Below are 18,237 nucleotides of genomic sequence, written 5' to 3'. Positions count from 1 at the left end.
CCAATATAAAGATTTTCACAGCATATGTTAACAACCACTGAATAAAAACAATAATTTGTAAAAGAGGAAGTTTGACACCTGTTTGGTATACCAAAATGTGACTGGAAGTGGCTTAAAGGTGAGATGGAGTTATGATGACAATGTTAGACCCTTTCCTCCACCATGTAACCTGTGGGGGGAAGGGGAAGCTATAACGGTTTTGTACATAGCTTCACCTGGAAATGTAGCTAAGCCATATTTTTGTACAAAATGAACTCATTCCTCACTGACAACTCTTTGTACCAGTGTTTGTAATTATCCAATAAAGGTCTGTAAGAGCTAAGAGACCAGATTCAAATACTGTCCCATATTGCATATCTGACCAGAATGACAGACTTCTTTTAGTTAGATTTACCCATTTTGAGAGGATTTTTTTGGTCTTCATCACTAAGTATTATCTTATTACCCTGCGATGTCCCTTTTGTGAAACCACAGAAGTACACATCTGTCTGAGAGAGGCAATCACACAATGCCAGTTTACTGCAGGCAAGCACAAACTTGGCTAAATTTACATGGCCTTGCGGAACATTTTGGCTAATCTGAAAGCCTTTCAAAAGTTTGTTACCTCAACGTAAATCTGTCCATTCTCAGCAATGGAGAAGAGTCCTTGTGAGGGAGCAAGGAAGAGGTCCGTTTTATAAAGCTCCATGTTGAAGGTCACATTGCTGATAGGGGGTTCAGGAGGCGCAGGATTAAGTGAGCGTTTGCCACCCTCTGCCTGGTGGAGTGTGCAGTTAAACTAAAACAAACGAAACACAAATAAATCCCAGAACTTTTGCCCTATGCAACCCTCCAGTAGGGTCATATGGGATGGAAATGAGAACGGAATTAGGCCCATAGCTAAAAACTTTAATTTCAATATAAATATAAGGTATTACATACCACAACTATTTCAGGCCTGCTTGGAAAGGTAACATCTGCTTCATCAGTGTCTCCTGGAAATCCATTATCACCCGATTCCACATCTTCATCATCAATTCCCCAACCACTACTTTCCACTGGTGAGGACAGCTGAATAACAATCTACATAAAGGAAGTGGGAAGTGGAAACTGAAAGCTTTCCTACAAAGGTGATTGTGACTCCCTTTTCATGTTAATTGTTTTTTCCTTTCTTCAGAACATGAAGACCAAGAAGTTGTGACAGCCATCCCTGCAGCCCAGCACTAAGCTTTTAAAGTATGTATACTATATATGCGGAATAACCTTCAGTTTGTTCCCAGATGTCAAAACCAGTAGAGCCATAAAACTTCTCCCTATGTTGGAAAAGCAGCCTGGGTATTGGTATGTAAATGAGCATACCAGCAGTCCAACTCTGCTTCTGGAATTTCTGTATCCAACACTGCTAAAAGAAGTGGTTCTCTGAAATGGATTAACATACCTTCCAACATTCAATGACTGACTCCTGGAAGAATCACAAAAAGTTCTAGCGGGTAACAGGATTTTCTCCTGTAAAATCTCTGTATCCCCCCACCCTCCTCTTTATTTATTTATTTTTAAAGGCATAAGCCAGAAAACTTGCTATCCCATTTCACACTTCTCTCTTCTCTGGACCCCTACCTGACCCCTCTTTTCCCTTCTTCCACTCTGTTTTTTCTCTTTCCTCTGAGACACCTTCTCTTTGGTGCTCCACCCATCCTCTGTCTGCTTTTCTCTCTCTAACCTTCACCATTCAGCTTCTGTGTTTCCCCATCTGCTCCTCCATTGCTCTTTTGCTTCTCTCACAACTTCAGCTTTGTTTTCTCAGATATAGCACAGCTTGTAACAAGTGCCATTTTCTTCTGAATTGTTTGGACACCTCACCCTTTCTGCAGACTGCTGAATCACCTTTCAGTGGGAATTCTCCCAAACCCTTGGAAGCTCAGGATATTGTACAGTAACGTGGAGCTCCAAATCAGTTCTTTTTACTGAGAGGTGCTCAGATCAGTTTTAGTTTGACCCACTCTACGGACTGGGTCCAGACATAAAGTTTAGATTGAGATGTGTATTTTCCACAGTTTTGGGGTGTTTAGATTCAAGTTTTTGGTTTGGGCCCATCTCTAAGTCAAGAGCTATTTTGTCTTGCCAGTACAGAATAGTTTTAGCCAGGCTAGGTCTGATCAAGTGGCTGTAGCTATCCTTGGGTTTCCTTTATTTGCCAGGGATACTGCAATGTGCTCAAAAGCCCCAAAAGAGTAAAACACATCAGTGCTTGTTGGCCTGGCCTGGCCAATATCTATTCAAGTTCACAGCGCAACTGCTGTGCAAATTCTGGTAGTAGAAAGCCTAGAAGCAAAGTGGGATTCTTTCTGTGGTCACTTATATATCCGTATCCAGATTACATTCCAAGCATGCAGCTGTATGAGAATTCTGAAACCAATTTTCAAACTGGGGGGCCTATCTTGGGTGTTCAGATCAGCACTTAGCTATCTGGGTACCCACAGTGCCCATTCAAGTAGTTGTTTGGGTACCAAAGTTGGGAAAGTGAATTCTGCACTTGGATTCAAACTTGAAGTCAAGGCCTGTCTTGCACGCAAATAGATGAGAACTGAATATTTATTTTAAAACACATACTTGTAATGAGGCTAATGCTCATGTGAAAAGTAATAAGTGACAACAGCATACAATACTGCCTTCCTGTATCCAGAGAATAAACACACTTGAAAGCACATTTGAGGAGCTTATTGGTAGACTCCACCAGCCTTTCATTGTGGAAGAGCTGGGTTCAGGTATTACGTTAGTGGACACAGGTGAAAGTGTGTGTTTTAGTGGGCACTTGTTCCATTGTAAAATAGCACTCGACAATTTGCCATGACCAGCAGTCTGTGCTTAGGAAAAGCCCAGGCCTTCACTGAATGGCAAAAGAGCAAGATAGAAGCCTGCACAGATTGGACCACTCCCCTCAATTTCAGCAGCATTATTCATTCAAAATTATAAAAGAAAAATGTTACCTACAGGAATTTTAATTTATGTAAATTTATATTTTCTTTTGTGATCATACATTTTTGTTGCTATACCAGCTCAGGGTTAAGTTGTGCCAGTAGTGTGGGGTACTGCAGAGTTGCCCTGGGGGAGCTCAGGGAAGACTTGTGCTTCCCTCTCCAAGCAGCATGGTGCATGAAGGAAGGCTGCATCATCTTTTGGAATAGTGTAGCTAGTTCCCCACAGTGCACCTGGCTTGCTCCAATGCCTAGTGCGGAAGAGGGGAACACACACCCATCTCCTCCCACTCTCTTTGGGATGTCATGTGCACCCAGCAGCACGCTGAGGGAGCAGCCTTGCACTTTCCTAAGTACATGGACTGTAACTGTGACTGGCCCTAGTCTGGGCATGAAAAGATTGAGAAGGAGGCACACCTCCTGAATACTCATACTAGGGCCAGTCACAATTTGGTCTTTATAGCCTTATTGTGCCATAACACACAGCAAAGAAAAACATCTCTCCTTATAAAATACTCACAGAGTTAAAATAAACTATGTTATCCAAGGCATAGCCTATCTGTTGAGTCCCACAGCTGTGCAATGAAGATTCCAAAATGAAATGGGTACCATTCATCTTCGCTTTACAGGCAGGATCTAGTAGTGAGAGTTCTGTCCCTGTGTAACCATTAGCCTAAACAATGACATTGCATAAGTGGCTGAAACCTTGGTGAAAATACAATTGCATGAGATACATACAAGTTATACTCTTATTTTAAGCAGAGCTTAGTATATTTTTGCATGACTGTTAATAAGATTGCCATTGAACTGCATGTCCTGTGACATTTACTACAAAATACTGCCACACAATGACATTAGTTGTTGGAACAACACAGGGGACAAGCATCACATGGAGTAAAAAAAGAAAAAAAAACCCCTACATTTTCATTGTTTGTCCAAAACTGAACTTAAAAAAAAAAAAAAAAAAGCCTTATTCTGTACAAGACTTCCATCCACAATGCAAATTATTCCTCCCTAAGGCACAAACAACCTCTGTGTAGAAGGTGAGGGGTAGGAGAGCTGTAGATGGCATTTTTTTTTTTTAGGGATCATAGTGGATGTCCATCACAGTCCCAATCTATAGTCCCTGGCATCCACCAATTGCCTCTTCACATTTCCAGTTGTGAAGAGCCTGTAGAACCACCTGTCTACAAATTCTGGGATAGGCCAGAACCCAAAATTGGGGTAAAGAATTTTTGCCATATGTTTCCCCTTCAATCTGTGGGTTATCTGGCATGTGGCTATAGGTAATGGCTGGCCAGGATCTGACCTTCTGTAAAGCGTTTCACAGTCTGGGATTAAGAGAGCAGACTAACCTGCAGGGAGTCTTTTTCTACGGCAACAGTCATCATTTTGTCATCACATTTTACTGAGAGGGCTACATCAATGCTTCCCTGAACCTCTTCAGGTTCTTCAGATTTTTGAAGCAGTTGCTCATAGAAACGACTCATTATTGTGTCTACTGTATCCCTTGATAAGGAGATTCCTTCTCCCATGTTATCATGCCTTCCTCTGTTAATGTGAAAAGGAAAACCCAGGCCGTCGCTTAATGTGGGCTCCTTCAGAGCAGGCAGAGGGTTAGTACCTAGCAGTTCGGTCAGCTCTGGGGGAAGAAAAGGGTGGTCTTCGTCTTTCATCTCTTCTAGAAACAGAAAAGAGTAAATCAAATTATTATCATAGAAGATTAGGGTTGGAACAGACCTCAGGAGGCCATCTAGTCCAACCCCCTGCTCAAAGCAGGGCCAACCTCAACTAAATCATCCCAGCCAGGGCTATGTCAAGCCGGGCCTTAAAAACCTCTGAGGATGGAGATTTCACCACTTCCCCAGGTATCCCATTCCAGTGCTTCACCACCCTCCTAGTGAAATAGTTTTTCCTAATATCCAACCTAGACCTCTCTCACTGCAACTTTAGACCATTGCTCCTTGTTCTGTCATCTGCGACCACTGAGAACAGCCTAACTCCATCCTATTTGGAACTCCCCTTCAGGTAGTTGAAGGCTGCTATCAAATCCCCCCTCACTCTTCTCTTCTGGAGACTAAATAAGCCGAATTCCCTCAGCCTCTCCTTGTAAGTCATGTGCCCCAGCTCTCTAATAATTTTCATTGCCCTCTGCTAGGACTCTCTCTAATTTGTCCACATCCTTTCTGTAGTGGGGAATCCAAAACTGGACTCAATACTCCAGATATAGCCTCACCAGTGCCGAATAGAGGGGAATAATCACTTCCCTCGATCTGCTGGCAATGCTCCTACTAATGCAGTCCAATTTTCTTGGCAACAAAGGCAAAAAAATCCCCAAGTCCTTTTCTGCAGAACTGCCGCTTAGCCAGTTGGTCCCCAGCCAGTAGCAATGAATGGGATTCTTCCATCCTAAGTGCAAGACTCTGCACTTGTCCTTGTTGAACCTCAAATTTCTTTTAGCCCAATCGTCCAATTTGTCTAGGTCACTCCGGACCATATCACTACCCTCTGGCGTATCTACCTCTCCCCTCAGCTTAGCGTCATCCGCAAATTGTATTGTATTGTATTGTATTGTATCCCTTTCATCAAGTTCTTTATAATTTGAACATTTCCTACCTAAATGTGAATGCTAATTAATGAAACCACTGTGATGATATCTAACAGGTCACTAGTTCTCTGACGCTGGCAGACCATCTCAGATTAGAGCAACAGGGCAATTCACTTGTATATGAATACCGAAGAAATGCTAAAAGGTCATAGTGTGTTCAAACCAATTCACTTGCTAGTATAGATCAAAAGGAAATACTAATGTTATTGTATCCTCTTGTCTATTTCCTGTGCTTGCTATCCTTGTACTTAATTAACCCTAAAACAATAATGTGGGTTAATTTTTAGATGTAAATTTACTTGATGTGTAAAAGTACATGAAAACTAATGAAGGATTGTTTATGGCTATCACATTGTCTTTACATTATATTTACCCATTGGAGACTGGAGCCTTGGAAATGTAAATGAAAGATTTTTTAACTTCAAAGCAAGGGCCATTAAGCAAAAATGGAAGATACACAAACTCTGTCTGTTTAGTCAACAGTGGCAGAGCCCATGCTGTGTTAAAAGCACTTTCCAGACTGTTTTCAACTATAAGAAGGAACTCTGGGAGGAATTCTGCATCTCTGATCTATTTGGATGCTGTCAGGAGGCGTTCCAGATATAATACAGAGGTCCCCAAAAATATTTTGGGAAACCATGAGAGACTTATGGGAACTAGCAGACATTACATCTCTGCTATCAATTGGACTTACAAACTGTGACACACCTGTTCTATATTTTATCTCCTTTAACCTCTCAATAACTCTAATTCCTTTTTCTTTAGTTTGATAAAGACATTGGCTGTCAGCATTGTTTTTGGTATGAGATCCAGAGCAACTTAACCTGGGGTGAGTGACTGATCCTTTGGGTTGGAAGAACCTACTGTGAGGTGAATTTTGGTTTTAATCACCTTTCATCACTAAGTCCAATTTGTCTGAGTGGCAAGATATGATGGAGAGCCTAAGGGGATTTTCTGTGGCTCCATGGTAAGGCTAATATAATAATCCAGGAGTGCACACTTGGTACTGGTTTGGTAAAATTTAATTATAGAATATACCACCAGTTTGGGGTATCTGTCCTGTTTTCTGACAGGCCGACCTGACTTTGGCACTCTTAGTTTTGAGCCACATCCTAGACACCGTGTCAAACATTATCCAGAATAACTGTCTTGCAGGACCGCAAAAGCAACAGCATCTTCATACTTATTAGATGACTACAACAATTTTTCCTTTATAAAATGCAGTAGTGGACGATGGGCCCAATCCTGTAAGTCTTTAATTAGGCATATCTACTGCTGGAATTTTGTTTCAGTAAGGACTGAAAAAGGACTTCAAGGAATGGGCCTATTATCTGCAAAGGGTAAACAAATGAGAAGGAAACATCACAACCAATGAATACGGTATATTCATTTCAACAATGCTGCTGTCACACATCAATTCCTGGAGTAAAATTTTACTGTTACCTGCCAGTGTAAATCCAGAATTAACTCAACTGGAGTTCCAGACATACACCAGGGTAACTTCAATATTCAATCAAGTTTTCTTGATTTACACTAATGGGCAAATAAGAGTAGTATTTGACCCTAGGCTCTCTGCATTGTTATTCAGGTTTGAAATCACAACATCTGGTCTTAAGCAGTTAATTATCTGGAAGCCATACAACTACTCTCGATACACAGATATAAGCTTTTTTATTATGTAAAACATTCTCAATGGGCCAAATTCAGATCTAGTGTAAGAGTGGCTATTACTTAACTAAAAGAAAAGGAGTACTTGTGGCACCTTAGAGACTAACCAATTTATTTGAGCATGAGCTTTCGTGAGCTACGGCTCACTTCATCAGATGAAGTGAGCCGTAGCTCACGAAAGCTCATGCTCAAATAAATTGGTTAGTCTCTAAGGTGCCACAAGTTCTCCCTTTCCTTTTGCGAATACAGACTAACATGGCTGTTACTCTGAAACCTGTCATTATTACTTAACTGGCTTCAATGGAGTTTGACCCACTTTTGTCATCAGTGACTTTGGCCCAATAACTCTATCTTTTAAAAGCCTTTTGATTTACTATCTTTGCCCAGGCTCTGCTGTTGAGACAATTGTGTGTGTAAACCATTTAAAATAACTCAGGGAAATATTATGTTCATATTTTTGAAAGACAAAGCCAGACTAACTAACAACCTATCCAGCCACTGGCAGTCCCTAATTCCAGGGATCACTGAGTACAGTTAACTGTATTAGCTTAGGTTGTGGTAAATGCAGCTACTCAGTTCCACCCCAATATTTCAGGTAATAGCACAGTCTACTGGGGTTTCCTACTAGAACTCTCATAACTTTTTGGGGGGTAAGATTTTGCTGATTGGAAGATGTGAGCTCCCTTGGTGCTTTAAGCCTGGAAGTATTGAGATCCCAGTGAATGAAACCTCAAACACATGAGGCTCTGTCAAAATGTCACTTACCAAAGAGTATGGTATGTTTTTGTATATGATAAAAATCCACATTCATACTTACCACTGTCTTCAATTCGTAGATGGAACCTATTAGCTACAGGGGCTATTGTGTAGGAAGTAACTGGGCTATAGCCATGGTCATAAGCCCACTTAATCAAATCCTCATGAGACGAGGGAATATCAGGTATTACTAATTTATTCATAGTCATAGATCGTTCCGTTTCTTTTCCAAAGCCAATACTGTTTGGTGCCTGCATATAAAACAGAAATAGACTGGTTCCGTGAATTGGCACTTGAAGCTTTTTCCAGTCATAGAAAAATGAATTTAAAAATATGAAAGATCATCATCTATTGCATTTGGTTTGTCAACATATTTTACCCTTTCCTACTAAAAGTTCACTGGGACAAACATATGACCCTTAATATAACCATATAATTTTCAGAACATGAGTTGAGGTGAACCACAATAAGAGACCTGATTTTTTCAAATGTCCACCTTGCCTCACTAGTCACTGGGGGGGTGGGTGTCATTTTAATTATCTATGCAAAAATCTTCACTGTACCACTAGTCCGGTCTCCTGCACAGTATGGTAGCAATGAAAAAGGCACAGCCTACGACCCAATCCTTTATGGTACAGCTGCATATCACCTATTCCACCTTTGAAGCCAATGGGACTTGAGGACACTGAGACCCAGATCCTTAGAGTATTTATGCACTAACTCCCATTGAAATCAGATGGGCCTCAGTGTCTCACTAAAAGAGGCTCTTAGAAATTGATCCTCTGAAGTACTGAATGCCTCCCGAAAAATGCTGAGCATCCTCAAACATCACTGTAAATTTTTCAGTCACTGGAAACCTACAATACTCAGCACCTTTCAAAACTATAGCTAGCTATAAGACATGTTTAAAAATATATATAAATACCATGTATATTCTCATAAATACAACTTGTGCATAACTTGATAAGCTACAATATGAATTTGTGTACACACTTTTCATAGTGACATAACACAACAATTTCCAGCTGTCAATTTACAGATGTCAGTCATCTTTCATTTTATTATAAATAATTATGCTAAATTTCAAAACCTCTCGTTTATATCTGCAAGTCAAAGGGATAAAACAAGCATCTCTAGCTGTTACAGGGTCAGACATAAAATATTTGCTGTTATTCCACTTAAATTTATTTTAAATATTTGGCATCTTGAGTTTAAACATATATTTACACAAAATTAAATTCAGTAACAATCACATTAACTACAGACCAAGCTGAATGTGATAATAATGTCCAGTAAAGAGGAAAATGCACCACCTTTTAACAACTGCTGATATGTGCCTGCATTGTATTTTCTGTATGCAGATCATACTATTTTCATGCTGCACAAAAAACACTTTCATTTCCAAGCCTGATTATTTTCTACATCATATACACTGCACTTTTGCTAAAATCCCCATTTGTTTCCCATTTTGTTTGCCATCAACATGACCAAATCTTAATCCTTTCCCACTGTAGGACTTTAAAAGATTTACAGTGCTGATCTGTCTTTGCCAGCTTGCTGCAGGACATTTGTCATATCTGCCTGCTGCTTCAGATTAAGGTTCAAAGAAATAAATTTCCTCTTAAGGTGTCATCAACCAAGTTTTTGGACAAGGAGATATATGAGTAGGTAGGTCTGCTGATAAAACTAAAGGTCCAATCCGACATTCTTTATACTCTCAACTTCCAGAAAAGTTAATGGGAATTCGTTATCAGGCTCTTTAGACATAAAAATTTGATATCTATAGTTTAAAGATCATACTATCAGAACAAAGTATAATGAGAAGCGAGCTGGGTGATCTGTAGCCACAAAGTTTTCTGCAGCATTATCAATATAGGAAAATCCCTCAAGGAGGAGGAAAAAAACAAAAAAGAAACAAGGGACATCCCCATTTTAGTGTCTCATCTTAATGCCTTGGTTCAAATGTTTTATTTTTTAGCAGATACAGCTTCATATACATTTCAAATAAACATAGTTCTGACTGGCTGGAATTACTATACTGCCCCAAATTTGCCATATTTCCCTTTCTGCCCTCACTTTTTAAATTTTGTTGTTAGGACAACACAACTGAACAAATATTATTGTCATAACTAGCACTGGCCTATTTTAGTATTTGTTTGCACCTCTCCATTGCCCACTGAACCTGCACACCTTCACTCCTGTGCATAAACCCAGCAAGACTAAGTGTAGTAACAAGGGTTGGCAGAATTGGGCAATTCATTTGTATGCCCTGTCAACATCCTGGTTCACACCTTGAGGACCCATATTCATAAATCATTATGTGTTAGAGATAGAAAGCTATTTACATATTTTCCAGATGTTGTTGTGAAGATGTAACAGCAGTTTCCGCCGGTAGGTTCCAGAATCTTTTCTCCTTTATACTTGGCAGGCACCCCAAAACAAATACACAAACACACACAGCTACCCCAAATGCAGTCTGAAATGAATGGAGACCATTTCAGAACTTGGCATCATTTATGGTACTTGGTTATTTTTTCTTATCCAAAGCACAATCCTAACATTTCTTCAAGTGTTTAAATCTTTTGGTTTTTACCCATTCCCACTTGCACTTTTATACGCTAAAATGAATGGGAGATAATAGAACTTGGCAATACATTGTATATTCTCTTCCTCACCCACAGCACAACCTATAGGTTTGCAAAACTTGGTATGCTTGAATGGAGTGGTTAGAACGCCAGGCATTCCAAGTGGTGTTCTACATGTGAGACAGAAAATAATTTGCATTAATCTACCCAGGTACAATACCAATTCAAATATGTAATGCTGTACAAAATGGGCCAAATTCAGCCACGTTGTGAGTGGAACTGTGCCCACTTACCTCAGGCTGAATTTGGATCAGTGTGCACTATAATTTTGTAATTCCTTTTTCCATACGAAATAGATTACTGGGTTGTAGTATTTAATCAAAAATCTCATGAGCATAGCAAACTGTGGGATGGACTAGATGACCTAATTGGTCTTTCCATCTCTAATTTCTATGAGTCTATGAATCTGGACCTTAAACTCCCTTCCCTGGTTTAGAGGCAGCTTAGTATTCACCTTTCACTGTTTGCCAGTACTTTCTCCCAGGACAATTGTGATTTGTGCTGAGGGCAAGTTAGGAAAATTCAAAAGTGTGGAACTGATTCAGCTAATAAAAAAAAAGAACATAATGAAACATTACCTAATTGTTTTGTAATGTTTTTACGCAATATCCAAAACTGGGCTTGGAAAGGACTTCATCTGAATAGAGGAACAAACACAGCCCAGTTCTTGGATGAGAACTGTAATGTATAGTCTTCTTGAATGATATGGAGACATTCAGTTCTTTCCCCCCATAATTACTGTAGGCCAAGGATGTATATTCAGAAAGGGACACATTTTGAATGACACAATGGAGGAAATATTTGCCCAAGAACTTTAGCATGGAAATAAAAATGATCTGATGTCCTAACATTTCAAAATGTAATATTGTTTCCTGTTTTTGTTATGCTAAATGAGAAACATTACATTATTGTTCATCCACTTAGCCAGGATGGACAGGGATGTTGTCCCTATCCTCTGTTTGCCAGAAGCTGGGAATGAGCAACAGGGGATTGATCACTTGATGATTACCTGTTCTGTTCATTCCCTGTGAGGCACCTGGCATTGGCCACTGTCGGAAGACAGGATACTGGGCTCAACGGACCTTTGGTCTGACCCAGTATGGCTGTTCTTATGGTCTTATGAAAGAATACATTCTATCTTTTTATTGAATATTTAATTGAACTATAAAAAGGGACCATGTTAACAAAATCAGTAATCTTGCTTTGTGCTCTTAACACCGAAACATTTGAGATATTTTACTGTCCTTTAGGATTTCATATCACGGCAAATACATAAGCCACAAATGGCAATTTTTTCAGGTAGCTACATGCACATGCAATTTAGGTTCTAGTTGCCTCTGAGCATGCAGTGGATTTGCTCTCAATTCTACAGCATGCAAAAATACTCCTTCAAAAAGGCATAGTTCCAGTTTATGTCTAAAACATTTAATAGCAAATTCTATGCAGCAATCCCGAATGAGAACTTAAACTCTTGTTTTGGGGGGGAAGGGGTGTCCCTGTGCTTACGAATGTGCTAAGCTCAGTAAACTAAGCTTGGGCTTTCCCTTACTGCACATGTCTACCCAGGGCACACTTTACCCTTCCACACACTGGCATGGGAGGGGAATTTTGAGATGTCACACAGGATGTCACAAAGAATAAAACTTTTCGTTCCATAGCTTGAACATTCCTCCTGTTTTCCCTTTACTTCCCTTACCCCCAAGACCCTGCACCCTGCCTACAATTCTCCCAGGAGATCTAGATTCAGCTCTCTCCAGGGCCTGTAGTACTGCTCCTGAATCAGCAAGAGAGGAGAGCTGCCAAGCAAAGTGATGTTCTTATAAATGCACTACAGCTCACAGAGTGTCCTGCAGTTAGCGTGCAGCACTTAACCATTAGGACATAGGTCTGGCTCCCAACAAAGATATCTTTTATTTAGCTTATTAAGCTAAACAGAGAGCATGCAACATAACTAATCAAACATGACAGATATGGGCCATGCTGTTTATATGGTCAAGATCAATCTATTTTTCACTAGGGAAAGCTCATTATTGTGTTCTCAACCAATATGGTGCTGAGCCAAGGAATATGCATCAGGTGTCTTTCTGAAATGGAACTTCCAGCTATGCCTAAATATGGATTTAGGAGTCTAACTTCAGGTTTGAAACCTTGTATTTGCAGCCTGAGCAAAGGTGAGGGCGGTCTGGCCAAACACTATATGTGGGTAGAAATGTTGGCAAGGGACAGCCTAGCCATGAAGTCCAGTATTATTCCCAGCATAAGCAGAACTAACCAGTTCCCACTTCTGTAGGAGATATGGGTGTGTTACTTGTAGTTACGATTATGCCCTTGCAGGCATCTTGCCAACTTCTGAGATGAACTTATGAATTCATTCACTGAGGTACTGGCACATAAGAAGTGAACGTGTAAGGAATCTGCATACATCTCATGGGTGTCAGATAAGTGGGAGGGATTTACGTTCTAATCAGCAGCACTGTCCACAGCTGGCCCAAATGTCACCAGCTGCCAGAAGAGTTTTTCTGTGTATGTGTTCCTCTGTATATATGTAGAGACTTCTGAATGCTGCTTTGTGAAAAGTGCTAATAACTCAGGGATGTTAGCTAGGAGGAAGAAAACATTCGGCGAGCAGTATGTTATTGTACTCTAACTCATTCACATAACATATTAGCTATTAACAGCATTTTGCCTCTTGAAAAATTAAAAAATGCCTTAACTTACAACCACTTCCAGTTTTCCCTGAACATCATGTGACTTGATAACCCAATTGACAGACTTTTTACACTTGAGGATAAGTATGAGGTCCTTGACAAGCATGACGTCTGGTTGAGATGGTCTAATGTCAATGATTATATCCACCTGGAAAGCACTGTATGTGGAAAATAAAGACAAAGTAAGTCCAGAATGCCAGAAATTTTCAGCTATCAAACTTCTTCCAGTCCATCATGATTCCAGTGTCTGGCCAGCTGATTAAAGTCCTGGAGATTATCCCAGGCATCACAACATGTGCAAAACAGATTGTTACTTCACACACACTAAAACGATTTTACATAACAGAATCAAGTGCTTTTTCAGACTAATAATTATTGTTCAATATTTTATCTCCTATTTACAGAAAGTTTTTGTTACTTGTTCCAGCTGTTATTTAAGGCAGATTAAACTGAACCACTAGCAGTTTGCTTTATACAATATTTTTACCTCATTTCAGCCAAACAAGTCTAAAATATAGTTATTTCAGTTTTCCATGGGCATAGATATATTAAAGATCAAAATCACTCCATCGTACCAAAAACCAAAATAAACTAGGCAGGTTCAGCAACACAAAAAAGTACCAATAATGTATTTTAGTAATACATCTGCCTGTGCAGTTAAACTGTAGAAATTATTTTCACTTAAAATTTTGCATGTGTTGTAGAGTTATTATACTATCGTGTTTAGTTTCCAATACTTCTAGATATATAGTTATTTTAAAAAGAAAAGAAAAGACGACATCCAACCTACTGATTGCTGGAAAATTGAGGAATACAATCCAGGTTTTTAACAGCACAGTAAAATAAGTAGAGCAAGTGGATTTGTACCCAGCAATAACATTTCCTCATGCAGAACATAAATTCAACAGAAAATCTTCATTTCCATCATGATTTTACCAAGTCCTAGACCATAAAAGTGTGCCTGTTGCCAATTAATGGGCCTCAACTAAACTTTGCATTTTGATTTAGTGTCTAAGGGGGCCTTTGTCTTATCTCCTGTAGTTATGCACATGTCCCTCTTAGTTCCTGTTGGTTTTTGTGTAGCTCAGTGGGTATACACTTTGCACAGACAGCTGCCCTTTCAACATGGGCAGCATCTGGGCATATAACAGGATTGAGGCAGGTACTGAATTAGTACACTTCTTTTTTAATTGTTTTACTAGTACATTTAAACTAAGAAAAATGTGCAGTTTAAACATCTGAAAAGTAAACTCCCATTACGCACTTTCAGCCAAAACCAAGACCCAGATCTCCACCCAAGCAGAAGGCTGTAACTGGGTATCTCTGCACGAGACCAGTGGTGGCAGAGATGAAAAGGAACTGCTCCACAGAAGCTTTGCTTCAGCACAATGTCTGAAGGAGCCCTTTACTCATGCCATGCAGCAGCAATTCCATGGGCCCTACCCTGCCCTTCTTCTGTCATGACCCAGCCTCCCCTCAAACTCCCAGGCACTGCTATTTAAGGAACACCTGCAGAGCTGGGTTCAGCATCATGCTGGGTGTGTGCAACCCCTGTGTAGCCCCCTCCCAAGCCAACTCCTTTGTATAATTGAGGTGTATCAATTCCACTGCCAAGGAGCTGGATTTGCTCTTAATGAAATAACTAAATTTGGACAAAATTGGGTAACTTTTAGAGATCTGCCTGGTCTCTTTGGCAAGCAGACATTAGTCTCTTTCCATGGTCTTTGAGGAATACACACTTCTACTGGTGCCTGTGGAAAAGTTGCACTGCTATGCTGACAGCAAAATACAGATTTTATGTACAATAACAGTACTTAGCACCTATATAGGACTTTACAGGTGGGATTTTAAAAAATGCTCCACATTGGCCTAACTCTGCTTCCATTGAAATCAAGCAGAAATTTACCATTGACTCCACTGTGACCAGTTAGGCTACAAGTTAATACTCTTTCCAAAAAAAAAAAAACAAAAAAAAAAAAACACAACAACAACAAAAAAAACATACCACAAAATTTGCCTTACATCTTCATGGCATTTTAGCTAAGCTGAATACCCTAGACAGCAATACTGCGAGGAAAACTGAGTCACAAAGGTTAAATGATTTGGCAAGTCACTGATAGTGCCATGATTACAATTTGGGAGTGCTCGCTACCAGATGATGCTCACTTCTTTGTGCCAGCTGAGTCCTCTTGAACACTTCAGGCCAGACTCTGCCACCCTTACTCTGTGAGTAGTCCCACAACCTGAATAGGAGTTCTGCCTGCAGAACAATGGCAGGATATGGCCCACAGGAACTACACTTTACTTTTACAGTCCAAACAGGAAAATGAATGTATCATTTTGAGGCATCAATCCAGGGTCGGGCTCCAATATCCTTCTTGTATTAAACATCTCAGATCTCTACCTAATTTAAAGTAAAACCGGTCAAATTCTTCAACTCTTTCTTATAATGACCAAGAAGTCCCATTAACTTCATTTTTGACGGACACTAGGATTTTTACTTTAAGTTATAAAGTAAACTTGTGAGGATTAGATAACTAATTTGTGGACACTTTACCTGTAGGGATTGGAGTTTGGAGTGATTAATTCAATTATATGAACCTCTCTTTCTTGGTCTGTGGCAGACATGAGACACCCCTCCGCTGTCTTTGGTTGTAGATATCCCGCAAGGTAATTCAGAGAGAGGAAATTCTTTTCTATGTTGCATGTGGGAGGAAAAACTTGATCTGGGGGAAAAAAAGCATACACATCTGCACTGATATATATGTACTCCCACCCAACACTCACTCACTCCACTTAAATGCAACACTTCCTGATATAAGTATATTTACTTTCATAAGTATGGATGATACACCAACAATCTTGAAAAAAATGGTGTTACTATTCTAACAATACAGGATATCTCTGAAGCAAAAGCTATAAATAATTTATAATTGACAGTTTCCATTTACAACACACAGACATCTGAAACAGGTGTAGTAAAGGTGATATCTGAAAAAATGACAGGTGTAGTAAACTTTCTTCAGAATTAATAAAAGTACAGTTAATCTGGTGCACTGTGTTAAAAAAATATTTCTTCTGAATGTAATTCACAGAAAATATTTAAAAGGGATACTGTCAACATAAAAGCTAGACTTCCTTCCTTCAGAAGTGTTTTTAGTCATTAGTCATAACATCCAGATTAATAAATGAAAGAGATCAGATATTTTCTCTCTCTATTTTCAGTTTTCTTACTTTGTGTGTTTGACCATACATATACCCTTCATACAGCAAGAGGGAAAACGGATTATAAAGTCACAACAGATAGGTTCAAGGGCAAATGTGGTACCTGAAACTACTATACTTTATTTTTTTTTTAATACTGCTGGGATTTCAAGTTGACGGTGGCCTTTTGAATCTGTGATGCAAAACAACAAAAACAAGAGTTTTGGGGGCCAGATTTTTAAACGGGGTCTGTAAAATTGCGTTCAAAATACCAGTATTTCCATACTACTACTTTCTGTAGGACCTTTCATCCAAGGAAGTGAAAGTGCTTTAACATAAGAATTAATCTTCATGATATGCTGTGAGGCAGTTATCCTCATTTTACAGATGGAGACACTGTGGCACAGAGGTTTTAAGTGACATGTCCAAGGTCATACAAGAAATCAGTGGCAAGGACAGAAATAAAACCCCAACTCCCAGCCTTTGCTCTAACCACAAGATTATCCTTCCAAAATTAGTAGCAGGATGAACAGTTACTTAGTTTTCATGAGCAAACTCAGGATATGGTGCAGACAAAATTGCACAACAGACTTAGCTCAGTTTTTAAGACCACTTGTAACATTTGGTTCTCTATGTCATGGCTGACACATCATCCTTCAAGTGACTTCTAGTTTGGTACATAACTTCATATAGACACTCCTGCAATCCCTAGGTATAGTGCAACCAGCTAAGATGGTTCCTTTCCCCAACCCTGCAAAAAACGGTCTTTGATACTCACTTTGCTTCCTCCTCTAGATAATCTTTCTATCAAAACTATATGAGACTACATTATGCAGGCTGCCCAACAGGCTCCCCTAACATCTGTTATGTGCCGGGCCAGATGATGAGCCCTGAATGCAGCTGCAATTCTGCCAACTCCTCCCACATAGCAGAGGATGGAAAATGATCCATACTGAACTCAAATAGATATTTAACCCTCAGCAGCAGCACTGTAATACATTTCTTGCCATAAAATAATTGCCTCTCAGTAGGTCATGGATGATCACCACATGCTTTATATCATTAGCCACTGCAAAGAGCTTGATTCCTGTTCCTGGCATCTTCATTAAGTGTTTCTAGAATTTTCAATCAATCAATCTGTTTCTCTGGCTGCCATTGGTACTGAGACTCCTCACACTGGGCCTCTTCTTGATAGTACACTCTCCCTCTGCTCTTCATTTTAACTCTGTCTCTCTGGCTATTTGACATATACATGTCGTTTTTCTTTTTCCTCCTCAAAAAAACTGTTTACTCTTGCCACTGCTAGTTTCAAGACACTGATTGTAACACAAGATAAAAGGAACCCCATGCTGTGTGCCCTTGGTCATTATTTTCTAGTTTATGAAAACAACAACGAGTCCGGTGGCACCTTAAAGACTAACAGGTTTATTTGAGCATAAGCTTTCGTGGGTAAAAACCTCACTTCTTCAGATGCATGGAGTGAAAGTTACAGATGCAGACATAAATATACTGACACATGAAGAGAAGGGAGTTACCTCACAAGTGGAGAACCAGTGTTGACAGGGCCAATTCGATCAGGGTGGATGTAGTCCACTCCCAACAATAGATGAGGAGGTGTCAATTTCAGGAGAGGCAAAGCTGCTTTTGTAATGAGCCAGCCACCCCCAGTCCCTATTCAAGCCCAAATTAATGGT

The 18,237-nt window shown here is 39.7% G+C and overlaps 1 protein-coding gene across 5 annotated transcripts in view; it reads right to left on the bottom strand.

Moving 5' to 3' along the window:
- The window catches only part of TGFBR3 (transforming growth factor beta receptor 3), a 174,716-nt gene that overhangs the window by 27,463 nt on the left and 129,016 nt on the right, over nt 1–18,237 (bottom strand). For all 5 annotated transcript variants that reach the window (XM_074961347.1, XM_074961344.1, XM_074961343.1 and 2 more), the window contains 7 exons: nt 15,897–16,065; nt 13,350–13,497; nt 8,048–8,237; nt 4,310–4,635; nt 3,475–3,627; nt 922–1,062; nt 605–778 (listed from right to left, as the gene is read on the bottom strand). In XM_074961347.1, coding sequence (XP_074817448.1) covers nt 605–778; nt 922–1,062; nt 3,475–3,627; nt 4,310–4,635; nt 8,048–8,237; nt 13,350–13,497; nt 15,897–16,065 — 1,301 coding nt within the window. The remainder of the gene's footprint in view (nt 1–604; nt 779–921; nt 1,063–3,474; nt 3,628–4,309; nt 4,636–8,047; nt 8,238–13,349; nt 13,498–15,896; nt 16,066–18,237) is intronic.

This window comes from Natator depressus, chromosome 8 (assembly GCF_965152275.1).
Source record: "Natator depressus isolate rNatDep1 chromosome 8, rNatDep2.hap1, whole genome shotgun sequence".
NCBI lineage: Eukaryota > Metazoa > Chordata > Testudines > Cheloniidae > Natator > Natator depressus.
Note: the sequence above shows the minus strand (reverse complement) of the source record. Positions and strands in the feature narration are given on the sequence as shown.